The sequence below is a fragment of the Schistocerca serialis genome, chromosome 8, assembly GCF_023864345.2.
Source record: "Schistocerca serialis cubense isolate TAMUIC-IGC-003099 chromosome 8, iqSchSeri2.2, whole genome shotgun sequence".
Taxonomy (NCBI): domain Eukaryota; kingdom Metazoa; phylum Arthropoda; class Insecta; order Orthoptera; family Acrididae; genus Schistocerca; species Schistocerca serialis.
This window is the reverse complement of record NC_064645.1, coordinates 430501118-430519152: the sequence shown is the minus strand read 5'-3', so window position 1 is coordinate 430519152 and position 18035 is coordinate 430501118. Positions and strand designations below refer to the sequence as shown.

Genomic DNA, 18035 nt, shown 5'->3' with positions numbered 1-18035 from the left:
ATACATCTCCTACTTTCAAATGGCTCAAATGGCTCTGAGCACTATGGGACTTAACATCTGGGAGTCATCAGTCCCTTAGAACTTAGAACGACTTAAACCTAACTAACCTATGGACATCACACACATCCATGCCCGAGGCAGGATTCGAACCTACTACCGTAGCGGTCATACGGTTCCAGGCTGAAGCGCCTAGAACCGCACGGCCACACCGACGGCTCTCCTACTTGCAACTTTATGATTCTTACTTAAGTGTAGATTCATCAATGAAATTTTTAATCTTACACCTGTAAGATAAATTAAAACTTTTGTTTCTAGCAAGGTTTCGTTTTAAATTGATGTTACAGTATAGCAGTGTAGCCGTTCCTTAGCTGGAGTCCATTTCAATAAATTCTTTCAGGTACGTATGACCGCATCATCTGTGACAAAATTTCTAACGCTTCAGCGGATGTTGTAAAAAGCCTTCATTAGTACAATAAAAATGGAAACTTTGATATTTTTATCACATATTATACAGTCACTTATCCACAAATATTTTATTGGAACTACAGTGTAATTATTTGTAAGAGAATTTGCTTTGTAGTGTACACACATAAAAAAAAAATTAGCATTACCTCGGTTCCCACAGTTCCGGAACCTGTACAGAGAATTAGAATAGATGTCAACATAAACATAATTTCCACCCTTTTTATTGTTCCTGAAAAGCACACATTACATGTTGTACCACTATACAGCGAGACCGCTAGAAGTGGCGGTCCAGATTGCTGTACACACCGATACCTCTAATACCCAGTAGCACGTTCTCTTGAATTGATGCATGCCTGTATTCGTCGAGGCATACTATCCACAAGTTCATCACCGCACTGTTGGTCCAGATTGTCCCACTCCTCAACGGCGATTCGGCGTAGATCCCTCAGAGTGGTTGGTGGGTCAAGTCGTCATTAACAGCCCTTTTTGAATCTATCCCAGGCATGTTCGAAAGGGTTCATGTCTGGAGAACATGCTGGCCACTCTAGTCGAGCGATGCCGTCATCCTAAAGGGATTCATTCACAAGATGTGCACGACAGGGGCGCGAATTGTCGTCCATGAAGACGAATGGCTCGCCAATATGCTGCTGATATGGTTGCACTATCGGTCGGAGGATGGCATTTACGTATCGTACAGCCGTTACGGCGGCTTGTATGATCACCAGCGGCGTACGTCGGCTCCACATAATGCCACACCAGAACAGCAGGGAACCTCCACCTTGCTGCACTCGCTGGTCGGTGTATCTAAGGCGTTCATCCTCGTCGGGTTGCCTCCAAACACGTCTCCGATGGTTGTCTGATTGAAGGTATACGCGACACTCATCGGCGAAGAAAACGTGATGCCAATCCTGAGTGGTCCATTTGGCATGTCGTTAGGCCCATCTGCACTGCGGTGCATGGCGTCGTGGTTGCAAAGATGGACCTCCCCATGGACGTCGGTAGTGAATTTGCGCATCACGCAGCCTATTGCGCACAGTTTGAGTCGTAACACGACGTCCAGTGGCTGCACGAAAAGCATTATTCAACATGGTGGTGTTGCTGTCAGGTTTTCTCCGAGCCATAATCCGTATGTTGCGGTCATCCACTGCAGTAGTAGCCCTGAGCGAGGTATGTCGTCGACAGTTCCTGTCTCTCTGTATCTCCTCCATGTCCGAACAACATCGCTTTGGTTCACGCCGAGACGCCTGGACACTTCCCTTGTTGAGAGCTCTTACTGGCACAGAGTAACAATGCGGACGCGATTGAACCGCGGTATTGACCACCTAGGCATGGTTGAACTACAGTCAACACGAGCCGTGTACCTTCTTCGTGGTGGAATGAATGGAACTGATCGGCTGTCGAACCCCCTTCCGTCTAATAGAGCGCTGCTCACGCATTGTTATTTACATCTTTGGGCGGTTTTAGTGACATCTCTGAACAGTCAGAGGGACTGTGTCTGAGATACAATATCCACAGTCAACGTCTATCTTTAGGAGTCCTGGGAACTGGCGTGATGCAAAAACTTTTTTTGATGTATGTATATACTGTGTTTACAACTTTGAACTGCGTTAATGATCAATGTTTATTTTTAAACTGTAAATATATTTCATTCCAGTTACTAATTTAGGGTTGAAATGCAATTTCGTCAAATAAATATGCGATTGGAGAACGTGATACAAATTTTTGATGTGTTCTGCAACAACCAACAACAAACTGGTTTTGATTTACTTCATTGAAAAAGTACCGTTACCAGTTTCGTATTGATGCTGTTAGTCATCAGACAACAGGCACGCTTTCATCAAGACACATGTACTTAGGTTCACAAGAGAATTTCCCTACAGTCGAGTCAGTGTAAGAAGATTCCTGACAGGTAGAAGTGCTGACGACAGCTTTTGGTTACGCAGCGCTAATTGTTGAACGCGAAAACAATAGTCAGCTATTCAGCGGCGACAGTTCTAAGGTGTTGCCATAGAGAGTTTCCAAAACCGCATTTCATCATTTGTTTGAAGTAGGCGCGCAAAGTCGTGGCACCCAGCCCATCTTCTTAGAACTACACGACTGTAGGATGAAAATTAATTCCTAGTTATAGAAGAGTAAAAATCATGGTATCGCTGCGGACACTTTTTTGTTCAAATGGCTCTAAGCACTGTGGGACTTAACACCTGAGGTCATCAGTCCCCTACACTTCGAGCTATTTAAACCTAATAAACCTAAGGACATCACACACATCCATGCCCGAGGCAGGATTCGAACCTGCGACCGTAGCAGCAACGCGGTTCAGGACTGAAGCGCCTAGAACTGCTCGGCCACAACGGCCGGCATTTGTTTGTACAAGAAGGATTCGTATTAATATGCTTTACATTTTCAGACACACCTACACTTTGGTTTTCATTATTTTAAACATCTGTTGGGTCAAAGGAAGGCACACCAAGTCTTGAGTCACTTATAACAGATGTATACAAATACTCAGTGGTTGCAAATTACTAGGTTGTCAAACAGGCTGCACTACACTGATAAATCACAAAGCTGTGGCATTTCGGGAAAAGGAGGCCTACATTATTATTATATTAAGTTGAAAACGTATTTTACGCTAAATATTGGGGTCAAAGATAGAGAAACAAATGGGACTTGGTGAATTATAAACTTATTTTACAAAACGATAAAGAAATAAGTGTGGGTAAGCGAAAATGTACAGAACCTCATCTGCTGTTTCGACAGTCTCAGCACTATTTATCCTTGGGCAACTCACTCTAACTCTTTTTTGATGAAGTGATGTAGGCTATCTGATGACGACTTTTTCAATTTGAAATCAGTGAAGTTTCTTTCCAGTAAAGTGACCCAAAACAAGAATTTACTGCATTGATTGATTGTTCCGTTGGTTCTTCGTAAAATATTTTATACATTATGAATGAAACACGCAGAACATATTCTACAATTATTTGTTAGACGAAATGTTAGACGAAACGATTTTTCGGCTGTTACGCCATCATTAAGAACAAAGAGAAGAATGTGGAGCACTGAAATATTGTTGGATCAAAGATTCTAAACTAGTACATGTACAGAGTATCTTCATTTCCGGAGACGAAAAATATTGATCCCTGGAAATGGAGATACTCTGTACATGCATTGTTTTAGAATCGTTGATTCAACAAAATTTCAGTGCACCACATACTTCTCTTTGTACTTCGTGATGATGTAACAGCCGAAACCCGATTCGTGTAACAAATAATAAAATTTGTTGAACATTACATCAGTGTTGTGTGTATTTCATTCATCGTACGTATGGTGAGTGGAAGTGTTTGACCATATTATAAATTTATGAAATAATTTTTACTACCTCAGTAATTGCTCACAAATATTTGTAATCATATAATGACAAGCTAGGAACTGAAAATGTAAATTTCTTCAAAATTTCTCGTATATGGAATGGTGGTATTATTCATACAATGAAGTAACTTAAAAGAACTGTCTTAGCTTAAGCGTACAGTCAAGAAATAAGAAATTAACATTCATTTAATATGTGCCATAACATAAATTAGTTTATGTATCTATTAGTTTACAGTATCCGATTGTTCTATCTCACAAGGGAAACTCCCCATTGCACCACCCTCAGATTTAGTGGTAGGTTGGCCCATTGGATAGTCCATCAAAAACTGAACACAGATCAAGCGTGAAAACAGGAAGAAGGTTTACTGAACTGTGGAAAAAAAGAAGAAAAATAGAATCAGTGAACGGTCTAAAGTTAATATGTGCAGAAACGAAACACCAGTAACAACCGTCGTGTGTGGTTGTGTGATCCCGGTGTTGGACTGTGATGGGGAAGGTCCGGCCGGGTCTAAATGTCACTCGGACCCAACTTTTGTTTTGCAAAATTACGAACTTTCCGCCTGGTCATCGACGTATCTGTTCGCTGTATTCAAATCTTTGTATGTGTCGTGGCGTAAAGTCAGTTTGCAACAGCGACGTGTAGCGAAGGGTCCTCCAGAGGTACCTCCTCTTTGTTCCACACAGATACAGTTTCGACTCTTGAGTTCCTTAATTTTAACATAGTTTACAGCCGTATATTTGTTGTTCTCGTTTCTGTGGGAGGTCTACGCGGCATTTCGCTTGCTCTCACTCACCATTCATCAGAGAATATGAGTTGCAAGTAAATGTGATGAATAGTGTCAGCAAGCTGGTGCAAACTGACTTTACGCCACCACAAATACACAAATTTGAATACTGCGAGCAGACACGTCAATGACTAGACGGAATGTTCGTAATTTTGTGAAAAAAAAAGAAAATTTGGGACCGAGTGAAAATTGAAGACGGATCCCCCCGTCACAGCCCAGCACCGTGACCACACAAGCAGGAGACGATGATAATTAATGGTATTCATTTTTGCACATATTACCTGTGGACCGTTCACTGTTTCTATTTTTCTTTCTTTTTCCCACAGTTCAGTACACCTCCTTTCTGTTTTCGTGTTTGATCTGCGTTCAGTTTTTGACGGGCTATCCAATGGGTCAACTTACCACTAAACCAGAGGGGGATGCGATGGGGAGTTTTCTTGTCAGTATCTGAAAAGAGTATATCTTAACAGTTAAGATTCTCTGGATTCAAAACAGCTGAATTTGAAAGTTTTAAGTAACGGTGATTTATTTCGTACTGTGCTCTCTGTGCAAGACAAATTTCCATCAAAAATGAAAGCAAATACACTAATGAAATTATTTAACTGTACAAATCACTCGAGGTACACACTGAAATAACTCTGTCTTTCTCCCCAGAGTCAAATTTTGGTACATAATCTCACTAGCTCATCCATAAACAATACTCTCCCTACTGCAGATTAATGATCATGTAACTGAAATGCAGCTGGTGGTGACAGCATGCTGCTAATAAATAACAGCAAAAAGTAACTGAAGCAATAAAAATTTATTCATAAGGCATAACAAATTTTTCGTTACTCCTGGATACGATCAACAAATCTTAACCAAATAATCACGCGGTGATGGTTAATAAATTAACCTATATAGGCTAAATCAAACATTGTACCTCTTTTGTTTCCTGAGTGGTTCGAGGTACCGAAGTGTGGTTTTCGGAAGATGGTACTACGCAGAGATGTTCCGGATGGATGACGGTGTACCGAATGATAACACTTCGCCGCGTGTTGGAAACAGTACATATTACTCTCATCAAACTGATGGCCGCCGCTAATGCAAATTGACTTCTTGTCTTTGTCACAGAGACCATTACTCTGGGTCCGAAGTACAGAAGCGGAGTGTATCTTCACTGAGAGCTCTATGTTGTTACGGAGCATTTCTGCTTGACATACAGAGACGAGCAGCCCGCACCGCGCCGTACATTACGCAGAGCGCCGTGTAGACACTAGAGGCGCCGCCTTTGACGCCCTGCTGGCACGACGTGACGTGGTTGTGGTTACTGTCGCAGGTGTCGTTCGGGTCGACGTCTCCGGCGCTGAGCGACCGCAAGGAGTTTCCGCTCTTCTACCGCACCGTGGCGCCGGACTCTTCGCACAACCCGGCCCGGCTGGCGTTCGTGCGCGGCTTCGGCTGGGACACCGTGGCCGCGCTCAGCCAGAACGAGGACGTCTACTCACTGGTGAGTGTGTCCCGCCTGAGGCGAGGTTTCAAGAGAAGTGCCCAGCATCTCACGGTGATTTTAAGGCAGTTTTAAGGGAGTGTGGTCGCAAGAAATTTCAAAAATGGTTCAAATGGCTCTGAGCACTATGGGACTTAACATCTGTGGCCGTCAGTCCCCTAGAACTTAGAACTACTTAAACCTAACTAACCTAAGGACATCACACACATCCATGCCCGAGGCAGGATTCGAACCTGCGACCGTAGCAGTCGCGCGGTTCCGGACTGCGCGCCTAGAACCGCTAGAAAGAAATTTCAACTGCATAACTAACATCGAATTTTCTCGGAAATGGTGGCAGTGGAGATATAAATGGCCATTTTGTTGAAACGGCAGCTGTCCATCAATGAACTTACGGGTATTCTCACATTTCGTGATTTTTCTCCGATTTTTCCATTCTAGACACAGTACTACCACTCTTAATGAGTGCAGTTGCGAACACGAACAACTATCAGCTTCAAAAGGAAATGACAACAGTGAAAATTTGTGCCAGACTAGGACTCTAATCCGGATTTCATGTATTTCATAACAGCTCTGGTCGCCGTAGTACCTATCCATTTGGATGACGGTGACGTTGGTTTGTGGGGTCTACATCTACATCTACATCCATACTCCGCAATCCACCTGACGGTGTGTGGCGGACGGTTCCTTGAGTACCTCTGCCGGTTCTCCCTTCTATTCCAGCCTCGTATTGTTCGTGGAAAGAAGGATTGTCGGTATGGATCTATGTGGGCTCTAATCTCTCTGATTTTATCCTCATGGTCTCTTCGCGAGATATACGTAGGAGGGAGCAATATGCTGCTTGACTCCTCGGTGAAGGTATGCTCTCGAAACTTCAACAAAAGCCCGCACCGAGCTACTGAGCGTCTCTCTTGCAGAGTCTTCCACTGGAGTTTATCTGTCATCTCCGTAACGCTTTCACGATTACTAAATGATCCTGTAACGAAGCGCGCTGCTCTCCGTCGTATCTTCTCTATCTCTTCTATCAACCCTATCCGGTACGGATCCCACACTGCTGAGAAGTATTCAAGCAGTGGGCGAACAAGTGTACTGTAACCTACTTCCTTTGTTTTTGGACTGCATTTCCTTAGGATTCTTCCAATGAATCTCAGTCTGGCATCTGCTTTACCGACGATCAACTTTGTATGATCATTCCATTTTAAATCACTCCTAATGCGTACTCCCAGATAATTTATGGAATTGACTGCTTCCAGTTGCTGACCTGCTATATTGTAGCTAAATGATTTGGGATCTTTCTTTCTTCATATTCGCAGCACATTACACTTGTCTACATTGAGATTCAATTTCCATTCCCTACACCATGCGTCAATTCGCTGCAGATCCTCCTGTATTTCAGTACAATTTTCCATTGTTGAAACCTCTCGATATACCACAGCATCATCCGCAAAAAGTCTCAGTGAACTTCCGATGTCATTCACAAGGCCGTTAATGTATATTGTGAATAGCAACGGTCCTACGACACTCCCCTGCGGCACACTTGAAATCACTCTTACTTCGGAAGACTTCTCTCCATTGAGAATGGCATGCTGCATTCTGTTATTTAGGAACTCTTCAATCCAATCACACAATTGGTCTGATAGTCCATATGCTCTTGCTTTGTTCATTAAACGACTGTGGGGAACTGTATCGAACGCCTTGCGGAAGTCAGGAAACACGGCATCTACCTGGGAACCCGTGTCTATGGCCCTCTGAGTCTCGTGTACGAATAGCGTGAGCTGGGTTTCACACAATCGTCTTTTTCGAAACCCATGCTGGTCCCTGCAGAGTAGATTTCTAGCTTCCTGAATAGTCATTATACTCTAACATAATACGTGTTCCAAAATTCTACAACGTATCGACGTTAGAGATATAGGTCTATAGTTCTGCACATCTGTTTGACGTCCCTTCTTGAAAACGGGGTGACCTGTGCCCTTTTCCAATTCTTTGTAACGCTACGCTCTTCCTCAAGATCAAGGTCATCAGCGCCTGTACAAGATCACAATCTTTCCAGTTCCAGTCTCACCACTTCCCGAATGATGATGACGTGAGGAGGACAACACAAACACGCAGTTCCCGGGCGGAGAAAATCCCGAGCCCAGCCGGGAATCGAACCCGGGACCCCGTGATCCAGAGGTTGCAAGGCTAGCCACTAGACCACGAGCTGCGATCTGTCCATTTGGACATGCATGCATCTCCGAAAGAACTTTGCACTCTTCTTATGAGCAACTCAACCACTGCAATATCATATTCATCCGGAAATACCAGGCACCGACCTACAATTAAAACGTCCTCGCCTGTGTGGAGATTACATAATGTGTGTACGAGTACAGATTGTGGCGCAGGAGTGACGACACATGGAAGTTTGGGTTTGGTGGAAGTCGTGCACGTATTGCCGAAACGTTTAAGGCGATCGCTCAGTTAAAGCGGGAAATCCGGTTTCGAGTTCCGGTCGGAAAAACGTTTTCATTGTTGTCATTCCCCTATGCACCTGATGGTTGTCTATTACGACAGCAGTCGCCGCAGTGCCTATTCCTTCAGACATGCATGCATGTCAACAGGAACATTGCATAGTTCTTCTTAACACAGGCTCTGCAATATCGTACTCTTGGTAAGTATGGCTGACCTGAAATCTTTTATATTGAACAGAATGATGATGTTATTACGTTTCGAAAACTCCGGACTTAGGCTCTTTTAACAAATTTTCAAAAACAACAAACATGTAAATTTAAAAAAAACCTTTTTATTGGATTTTTAATGCTTGTACATGACCCCACTTTTTATTATTTTCGGAAGAGAAATTAAAAAGAATAGATGTGAAACAAGTTGACTGTAGTTCCCTAATTCAGTGTTTTCTTCCACCAAAGCGTCCTTCAGAATATTCAGATGAAATTCACTGAATGGTTTTTTGAAAATCCTCCATTTATTGGTTTTTTTGTAGGCTCCTTACCGAAAGGATAGCATACGTTTCTAGGTCGTTCAACATGTTGGCTTAGGCCAACATTAAAAGTATGTTTGACATAAAAGTACGAATGGCAGTCCCAAACTATAGCCAGGGTTGTTGGAATAATAAGTAAAGTCATGTAGAGTACTTATACTAAAATGAATTCTCTCATCCCTCTGTTAGAATGACGTTTCTAGGGAGACAACTGTCCTCTTGTAGAACTGATTTAACTTTTTTTCATTTTTTGTGTCATCAGTATTCTGACTGGTTTGATGCGGCCCACCACGAATTCATATCCTGCACCAACCTCTTCATCTCAGAGTAGTACTTGCAACCTATGCCCTCAATTATTTGCTCGGTGTATTCCAACCTCTGTTTTCCTCTACAGCTTTTGCCCTTTACAGCTCCCTCTAGCACTGTGGATCTAATTCCCTGATGTCTTAACAGACGTCCTGAGGGACGAAAACACAAAATAATATGAAAGTACAAGCACTCTCTACCAATTATTTTTGAGTCTATATTCTTTGCAGAGTAGTTCTTATAAGATGCTACCCTGTCATGCTTGCTTTATTATGTTTCTCTTATAGCTGTGGGGGTGTGATTTACTTTTCGCACAAAGAACACATTCACCTTCATCTGAGGAAACCATGGTGAATAATGTTGTTTCAAACAGTAAAATTTATACACAATAATGCAGATTTTATAGTGCATTGTTGAGCATTGAACTAATGTATTGTTGTGCTTTCCACTAACAGGCGCCAAAATGCGTAGAGGACTCAATAACAATATAACATGAGGTATTTCGTTAAAAAGGAAAATATCTAGGTCATTTGACCCTTTCAGCAAAATACGAGTAAAATACAGCATTTTAAACTTCCTTGTAATTAAGATATTACTGTCCTTTTGACGTAGAATGAGAGGCCTGTCTTTAGGGTCTCATATTCACTGAAAAGTGAAAATCATAAAAAATGTGCCATCTGTCCTTTTAACAAATGACTACTCAAATATAAAATAAACTGGCATACTTTGCTTACATTTAGGCTATTATCTGATAGAGTGTTATCTACAGAGAGAGAGTTTTTAAAGTGTGAAAACATGTAATAAGACTAGTTTATGGTGTAAACTGAGAAGTGAGTATTACACATAAATGTTCTAAATATGTTTAATACTCGAGTATTATATTTTCGGACATGTTCCACATTTGCAAAGATCACCACACTTTTAGGCCGATGGAATGAAAAATGAATCTAATCTAAATAAAACAATTTGATTTCTCATGGCACATAATACACAAATCTAATCACAACACAATTTAACGGATTTAGAATTATACGTTATCTGTACCCTGCAGGAAGTTGTTTACATTTACAGATTAGAGTTATGGGAAACGTCATTCAATAACTTATTTCCACTGTTTACACTTCTGTAGCAGATATAGTATTCAGTCACGTTAATGTGGCAACCTGTGTAAAGCCTGAATAATCACCTTTTGCAGCACAGACCGCTGCGAAACACACAGGAAGAGAGTCAGTCAGGTTCTGGAATGCACCAACCGGGATGTGGTGCCGTGTTGACTCGATTGCCGTGGTCAGCTACGCTAGTTTTCGTAGTTGAGGATTCATTATGTGAACAGCGCGATTAAGGTGGTCCCACAGATTCTCAATATGGTTTAAATCCAAGGAGTTCGTGGCCAGGAGAAAACGGTGCACACGTCCTCGCTATCCTCGACACACGCGCATACACTATGAGACGTTGCATTGTCATGCTGGTAGACGCTATCGTGAAGAAGAAAAACAATCGGCATGTATCTGTGAAAATGGTCCCCCAAGGATAGATGCATTACTTTGATTGTTCTATTGTGCCTTTCAGAATGTCGGGACCACCCAAGGAATGCCATGGAAACATTCCCCAGATCATAACTTCTTCTTCTTCTTCTTTTCCTTCTGCTTTTATCCTGCATACCAACGGCCTTGCCGCAGTGGTAACACCAGTTCCCATCAGATAACCGAAGTTAGGCGCTGTCGGGCTGGACTAGCACTTGGATGAGTGACCATCTGGTCTGCCGAGCGCTGTTGGCTAGTGGGGTGCACTCAGCCCTTGTGAGGTAAACTGAGAGCTACTGGACTGAAAAGTAGCGGCTCCGGTCTCGTAATCAGACATACGGCAAGGAGAGCAGTGTGCTGACTACATGCCCCTCCATAACCACATCCAATGACGCCTGTGGACTGAGGATGACACGACGGCCGGTCGGTACCGTTGGGCCTGCCAAGGCCTGTGCACAGGGTCGACAGGGTTCAGTAAGGATTTGGCATGGTTAATCTTAAGGGGTGGCCGGATGACCTTGCTGTGGCCACGCCATAACCCCCCCCCCCCCCCCCCCCCAGATGGAATAAAGGTACCCCAGCTGTCTGTGTCTAGTGTAAATCATGAAATAATGAGAATGTGTTTCAAATGTCTGCAAGTCATGTAACTGAGGCGGGACTTGGGGACCAGCCCGGTGTTCACCTAGTGGGATATGGAAAACCGCCTAAAAACCACATCCAGGCTGGCCAGCACACCGGTCCTGGTCGTTAATCCGCCGGGCGGATTCGATCAGGGGCCGGCGCGCCTACCTGTGTCCAGGAAGCAGTGCATTAGCGCGCTCGGCTACCTTGGCGGGTTCCCCAGACCATAACTCATGCAGGATATTTGCTTTCAGACTTCTCACGACGTACACGCCAAGGGCCATCTGACCGCTGGAGCATAAAACGTGATTCGTCTGACAATGAAAAGGCCGCCGATCACCACTCAATGAACATAGAATTTCGGTAGAACCGGGCGCCTGGTGCGGAGTCACATACGCAGCGATGCAGGGGAAGAAAATCCGTGTACATACCGGGGGGAGTCATTCCGGATGTGGAAAGGGTCCTTCCGGATGCCATGAAGGGTACAGGGTGCACCCATCTGCAGCTGGTCGCTCATGTCGGTACCAATGATGTGTGTCGCTATGGATCGGAGGAAATCCTCTCTGGCTTCCGGCGGCTATCTGATTTGGTGAAGACTGCCAGTCTCACTAACGGGATGAAAGCACAGCTCATCAACTGCAGCATCATCGAAAGGACTGATTGCGGACTTTTCGTACAGAGCCGAGCGAAGGGTCTGAATCAGAGGCTGAGACGGTTCTGCGACCGTGTGGGCTGCAGATTCCTCGACTTGCGCCATAGGATGGTGGGATTTCGGGTTCCGCTGGATAGGTCAGGGGTCCACTACACACAGCCGGCGGCTACACGGGTAGCAGGGGTTGTGTGGCGTGGACTGGGCGGTTTTTTAGGTTTGATGGCCTCGGGCAAGTGCAGAAAGGGCAGCAGCCTCAAATGGTGCGGGGCAAAGTCAAGACATGCGGGGACCAAGCAGTAATCTGTATTGTAATTGTAAACTGTCGAAGCTGCGTTGGTAAAGTAACGGAACTTCAAGCGCTGATAGAAAGCACCGAAGCTGAAATAGTTATAGGTACGGAAAGCTGGCTGCAGCCAGAGATAAATTTTGCCGAAATTTTTACAAAGGTACAGACGGTGTTTAGAAAGGATAGATTGCATGCAACCGGTGGTGGCGTGTTTGTCGCTGTTAGTAGCAGTTTATCCTGTAGTGAAATAGAAGTGGATAGTTCCTGTGAATTATTATGGGTGGAGGTTATACTCAACAGCCGAGCTAGGTTAATAATTGGCTCCCGACTCAGCAGCATTAGTGGCAGACCAACTGAGAGAAAATCTGGAGTATATTTCACATAAATTTCCTCAGCATGTTATAGTCTTAGGTGGAGATTTCAATTTACCAGATATAGAGTGAGACACTCAGATGTTTAGGACGGGTGGTAGGGACAGAGCATCGAGTGACATTATACTGAGTGCACTATCCGAAAATTACCTCGAGCAATTAAACAGAGAACCGACTCGTGGAGATAACATCTTGGACCTACTGATAACAAACAGACCCGAACTTTTCGACTCTGTTAGCGCAGAACAGGGAATCAGTGATCATAAGGCCGTTGCAGCATCCTTGAATATGGTAGTAAATAGGAATATAAAAAAGGGAGGAAGGTTTATCTGTTTAGCAAGAGTAATAGGAGGCAGATTTCAGACTACCTAACAGATCAAAACGATAATTTCTGAAATCACTCAACAGAGGAAAGTCCGCTGGACCTGAAGGGATACCAATTCGATTCTGCACACAGTATGCGAAAGAACTTTCCCCTCTTCTAACAGCCGTGTACCGCAAGTCTCTAGAGGAACGGAAGGTTCCAAATGATTGGAAAAGGGCACAGGTAGTTCCAGTTTTCAAGAAGGGTCGTCGAGCAGATGCGCAAAACTATGGGCCTATACTCAGACATCGATCTGTTGTAGAATCTTAGAACATGTTTTTTGGTCGCGTATCATGTCATTTCTGGAAACCCAGAATCTACTCTGTAGGAATCAACATGGATTCCGGAAACAGCGATCGTGTGAGACCCAACGCGCTTTATTTGTTCATGAGACCCAGAAAATATTAGATACAGGCTCCCAGGTAAATGCCATTTTCCTTGACTTCCGGAAGGCGTTCGATACAGTTCCACACTGTCGCCTGATAAACAAAGTAAGAGCCCACGGAATGTCAGACCAAATGTGTCGCTGGATTGTAGAGTTTTTAGCAAACAGAACACAGCATGTTGTTCTCAATGAAGAGACGTCTACAGACGTTAAAGTAACCTCTGGCTTGCCACAGGGGAGTGTTATGGGACCATTGCTTTTCACAATATATATAAATGACCTAGTACATAGTGTCGGATGTCCCAAGCGGCTTTTCGCGGATGATGCTGTAGTATACAGAGAAGTTGCAGCATTAGAAAATTGCAGCGAAATGCAGGAAGATCTGCAGCGGATAGGCACTTGGTGCAGGGAGTGGCAACTGACCCTTAACATAGACAAATGTAATGTATTGCGAATACATATAAAGAAGGATCCTATATTGTATGATTATATGATAGAGGAACAAGCACTGGTAGCAGTTACTTCTGTAAAATATCTGGGAGTATGCGTGCGGAACGATTTGAAGTGGAATGATCACATAAAATTAATTGTTGGTAAGGCGGGTGCCAGGTTGAGTTCATTGGGAGAGTCCTTAGAAAATGTAGTCCATCAACAAGGGAGCTGGCTTGCAAAACACTCGTTCGACCTCATCAGTGTGGGATCCGTACCAGGTCGGGTTGACAGAGGAGATACAGAAGATCCGAAGAAGAGCGACGCGTTTCGTCACAGAGTTATTTGGTAAACGTGATAGCGTTACGTAGATGTTTAGCAAACTCAAGTGGCAGACTCTGCAAGAGAGGCGCTCTGTATCGCGTTGTAGCTTGCTGTCCAGGTTTCGAGAGGGTGTGTTTCTGGATGAGGTATCGAATATATTGCTTCGCCCTACTTATACCTCCCGAGGAGATCACGAATGTAAAATTAGAGAGATTCGAGCGCGCACGGAGTCTTTCCGGCAGTTGTTCTTCCCGCGAACCATGCGTGACTGGAACAGGAAAAGGAGGTAATGACAGTGGCACGTAAAGTGCCCTCCACCACACACTGTTGGGTGGCTTGTGGAGTATAAATGTAGATGTAGATGTATTGGTAGCCCCTTGGTTCTTCTGGACGGTTGGTTGCTCGACAGTTACCTGTCTATTCGACCATGAACACCTCCATAGCCGCCGCTGACACCTGTCGTCTTTGGCCCGTGGTGTGCGACACCTTCCTCGGGACCGGTTTAGGATAGCTCCATCTTGCCATACACGGTATAATTTATGAAGGTGGAAAGCGAACAGTTTACACACTTAGTCGTTTCTTTAGTTCTTCCACCCTTGTACCGAAGGCCAATGATCATGACTTTTGGACGTTAGCTAAGTCACTCCGTTTCCGCATTACGATAACGACTGCATTGTTTTCCGGGTCTCCTCGACACGCCTTACACACTGTCCACTGATAGTGCTGCCAACTGCCGTCTCTGAGTGGTTACTGCACGTTGATGTGAAACATAGGCAGTGGTCACATTAATGTCACTGGGACGTTCATGTTTGACTGTATGAAAAGCTATTTCTAGCTCACCTACTTTTTAATGTCCTTGTTGCCATTACCAAAATATTAATAGTACCTCACGGGAATACTATTTATAACAGTGGTTACTGACGAAATATACTGGAGAAGCAGACGGCCAATAAGGGAGCCGGGAGGATTAAAAAAATTGCTGGAATACGGGTTTCCCCGAAACACGGGAGTGTTGGTTAGCCTGGTCTGCCTTCACGTGCTTTGCGTCGACGCACGTTTCTTTTACTGGTTCTGCATCTACATTCGCAGTCCTAAAAACCAGTCTGAAGTAGATGACAGAGCGTATTTATAATGGTAAGGTGTAGTTTAGCCCGATTTTATATTTTAGCGAGGTGACGTTTTACAGTCGTCAAGTACTTAAACAACTGCATTGTTAACCATCAGCTGTATAAATAAAACTTTATTCTCTACCAGTTTCAGTTTCTTAAGCCATCATCACGGGGATAAAAGCAAAAACATCAGTTAGAAAAGTAATCCATAAAGCTCGTAGATAATTCGAAAGTGCATAGCTTTGCTCAACTGAGCAAAGGAACTCAACCTTAGTTCTTCCACATCTGGTCATGTATTATTGTAAGACTAATTTGACACTGACGAAATAAATCTCGGGTGAACAGCCTGGTGTGAGTGTGCATAGGACACAATATTTCGGCATTCGACCCCGTTGCCATCATCAGGTGCGCTGATGTACTGACCGGCGGTGGGACGGCGCCAAGTATGTATAGGACAATCCCCCATCGGCGCACCTGATGATGGCAACGTGGTCGATTGCCGAAATATTGTGTCCTATGCACACTCTTACCAGGCTGTTCACCCGAGATTTATTACGTCATAAAATACGCCTGGAGGAATTGAAGAATCACATAATTTGACACTGATTATGGTCCTCTTATGTGATAGATGGTCATGTATGTTTATTATAACATTGTGGACTTTCGAACGATCTAAGAAAAGCTTTTTGTTTGAATCAATTATAACAGTTTAGATCGCAAGGCACGTGTGTTACAAGGTGACAGGCCCCGATCATCACATGATTGTCTTCAGACCCACAACCATATTGACGGACAGTGGTTGTGCTTGGAGCAGAAACTGCTGAATGACGAGAGTTAACTGATAACCTGACAACTGACTATCATCGCTGAGCGATTCCTGCTCCATGTACAGCCATTGTCAGCCAATATGGTTGCAGCTCTGAATATGATCATGTGATGGTCGAAACCGGTCACCTTTTAATAAACGTGTTTTGCGGTCTAGACTGTTATAATTAATTTCTGAGATTATATTTTGATCGTTGATTCCTCCAATAATGTTTTTAAAAATAACGCCTAAAACAAAGATGAAATGCTTTTCCATCTGATAATGATTTTCTTCCTGTTAAGATCGCCTGAGAGACCGAAACTGGTGTAGAATAAAGGTTTATTTCTGCAGCTGATGGTTAAAAATGCAGTGATTTGATTTAGTCGGAAGCTGACTATTCAATAACGGAAGGTGTCGCCTTTGAGTGATAATAGGAGCTTACAAGACGACTTTAGACAAAATTTCTAGTTGCTATGATCAACGGCAATGTCGAAAAGCGTAAGCAAATGCAGATAGGAGTGAGTAAAAAAACTGATGATGTTCGAGTACACCATTGATACTGTCCAACTTGGCACACTCATGTACATTAAGCATCTTGACGTGAAGTTGCAGTGCGACGTTAAATGTAACGAGAAGATGAAGGCAGTAGTAGGGAAAGCGAATGGTCGACTTTGGGTTATTGGGAGAATTTTTGGAATGTGTATATTTTCTGTAAGGGAGACAGAATATAGAACACCAGAACACTAATGCGACAAACTCTTCAGTACTGCTGGAGTATTTGGGATCCACATTAGGTCGACTTAGAGGAAGACATCGACGCAATTCAGACAAGAGCCGCTAGGTTTGTTACTGGTAGGTTCGGTCAACACGCGAATGTCACGAAGATGTTTCATGGACTCAAATGGGAATCGCTAGAGGGAGGGTGACGTTTTCTATGCGATTCTCTATAGAGAAACTTTAGGGAATAGGTATTCGAAGCTGACTGCGGAACCATTCTGCTCTCCCCAACATACGTTTTGCGTAATGACGACGAAGATAAGAGAAATTATGTCTCCTATGGATGCGTACTGATTCTCCTTTCCCTCGCTCTATTTGAGAGTGGGACAGGAAAAGAAATGACTGGTAGCGGTGCAAGGTATCCTTCGACATGCAACATAAGGAGGCTTGCGGAGCACGTGTATAGAGGGTGAGTCATAAAGGACTTTACAGTTTTGGAATGATACAGAAACTTATTGAGATAACTCAGAGAATCGATAGATGTGTAATTTTCTAGCAAACAACCTCAAGTAGATGCACTTAGTAGCCCATTCCGCCACCGGGAGCGCCAGTGCAGTGCAAAGTAAAATGGCTACTTTCACTGGTGCGTTTCATGAAACGAACTATGCAGCAACTGTTCGGCGTAAATATCGACCGAATACGGTAAAGAACCTCCAAGCGGGCCTATGATTTACTCATGGCAGAAGAACTTTGTTGAGTCATGTTGTTCAATACGATATGGTAGGATCATCACGTTGCCAGCTTTTTTATCATTATGTCGCACAGGTTAGAGAGAGCTTTGCCCGAAGTCCACAAAAGTCTAAGCGACGTGCGTCTCGCGAGACTGGCATTCCACAAAAGACTGTTCGGCGTGTACTGCGTATTCGTTTTCGTTTGAAGCCATACAGATTCACAGTGGAACAGCACGATAGTGATGCAGGTAAGACTACTCGACTGCGGAAGTGATGCATGGGATAGAGGAAGCCGAGACATTCCTGAACATAATAATCTTAAGCGACGAGTAAACA

At 43.8% G+C, this 18035-nt stretch overlaps 1 protein-coding gene across 1 annotated transcript in view; it reads left to right on the top strand.

Moving 5' to 3' along the window:
* The window catches only part of LOC126417051 (gamma-aminobutyric acid type B receptor subunit 2), a 430259-nt gene that overhangs the window by 91972 nt on the left and 320252 nt on the right, over positions 1-18035 (top strand). The window contains exon 4 of the mRNA XM_050084943.1: positions 5935-6105. Within this exon, the coding sequence (XP_049940900.1) occupies positions 5935-6105 (171 nt within the window). The remainder of the gene's footprint in view (positions 1-5934; positions 6106-18035) is intronic.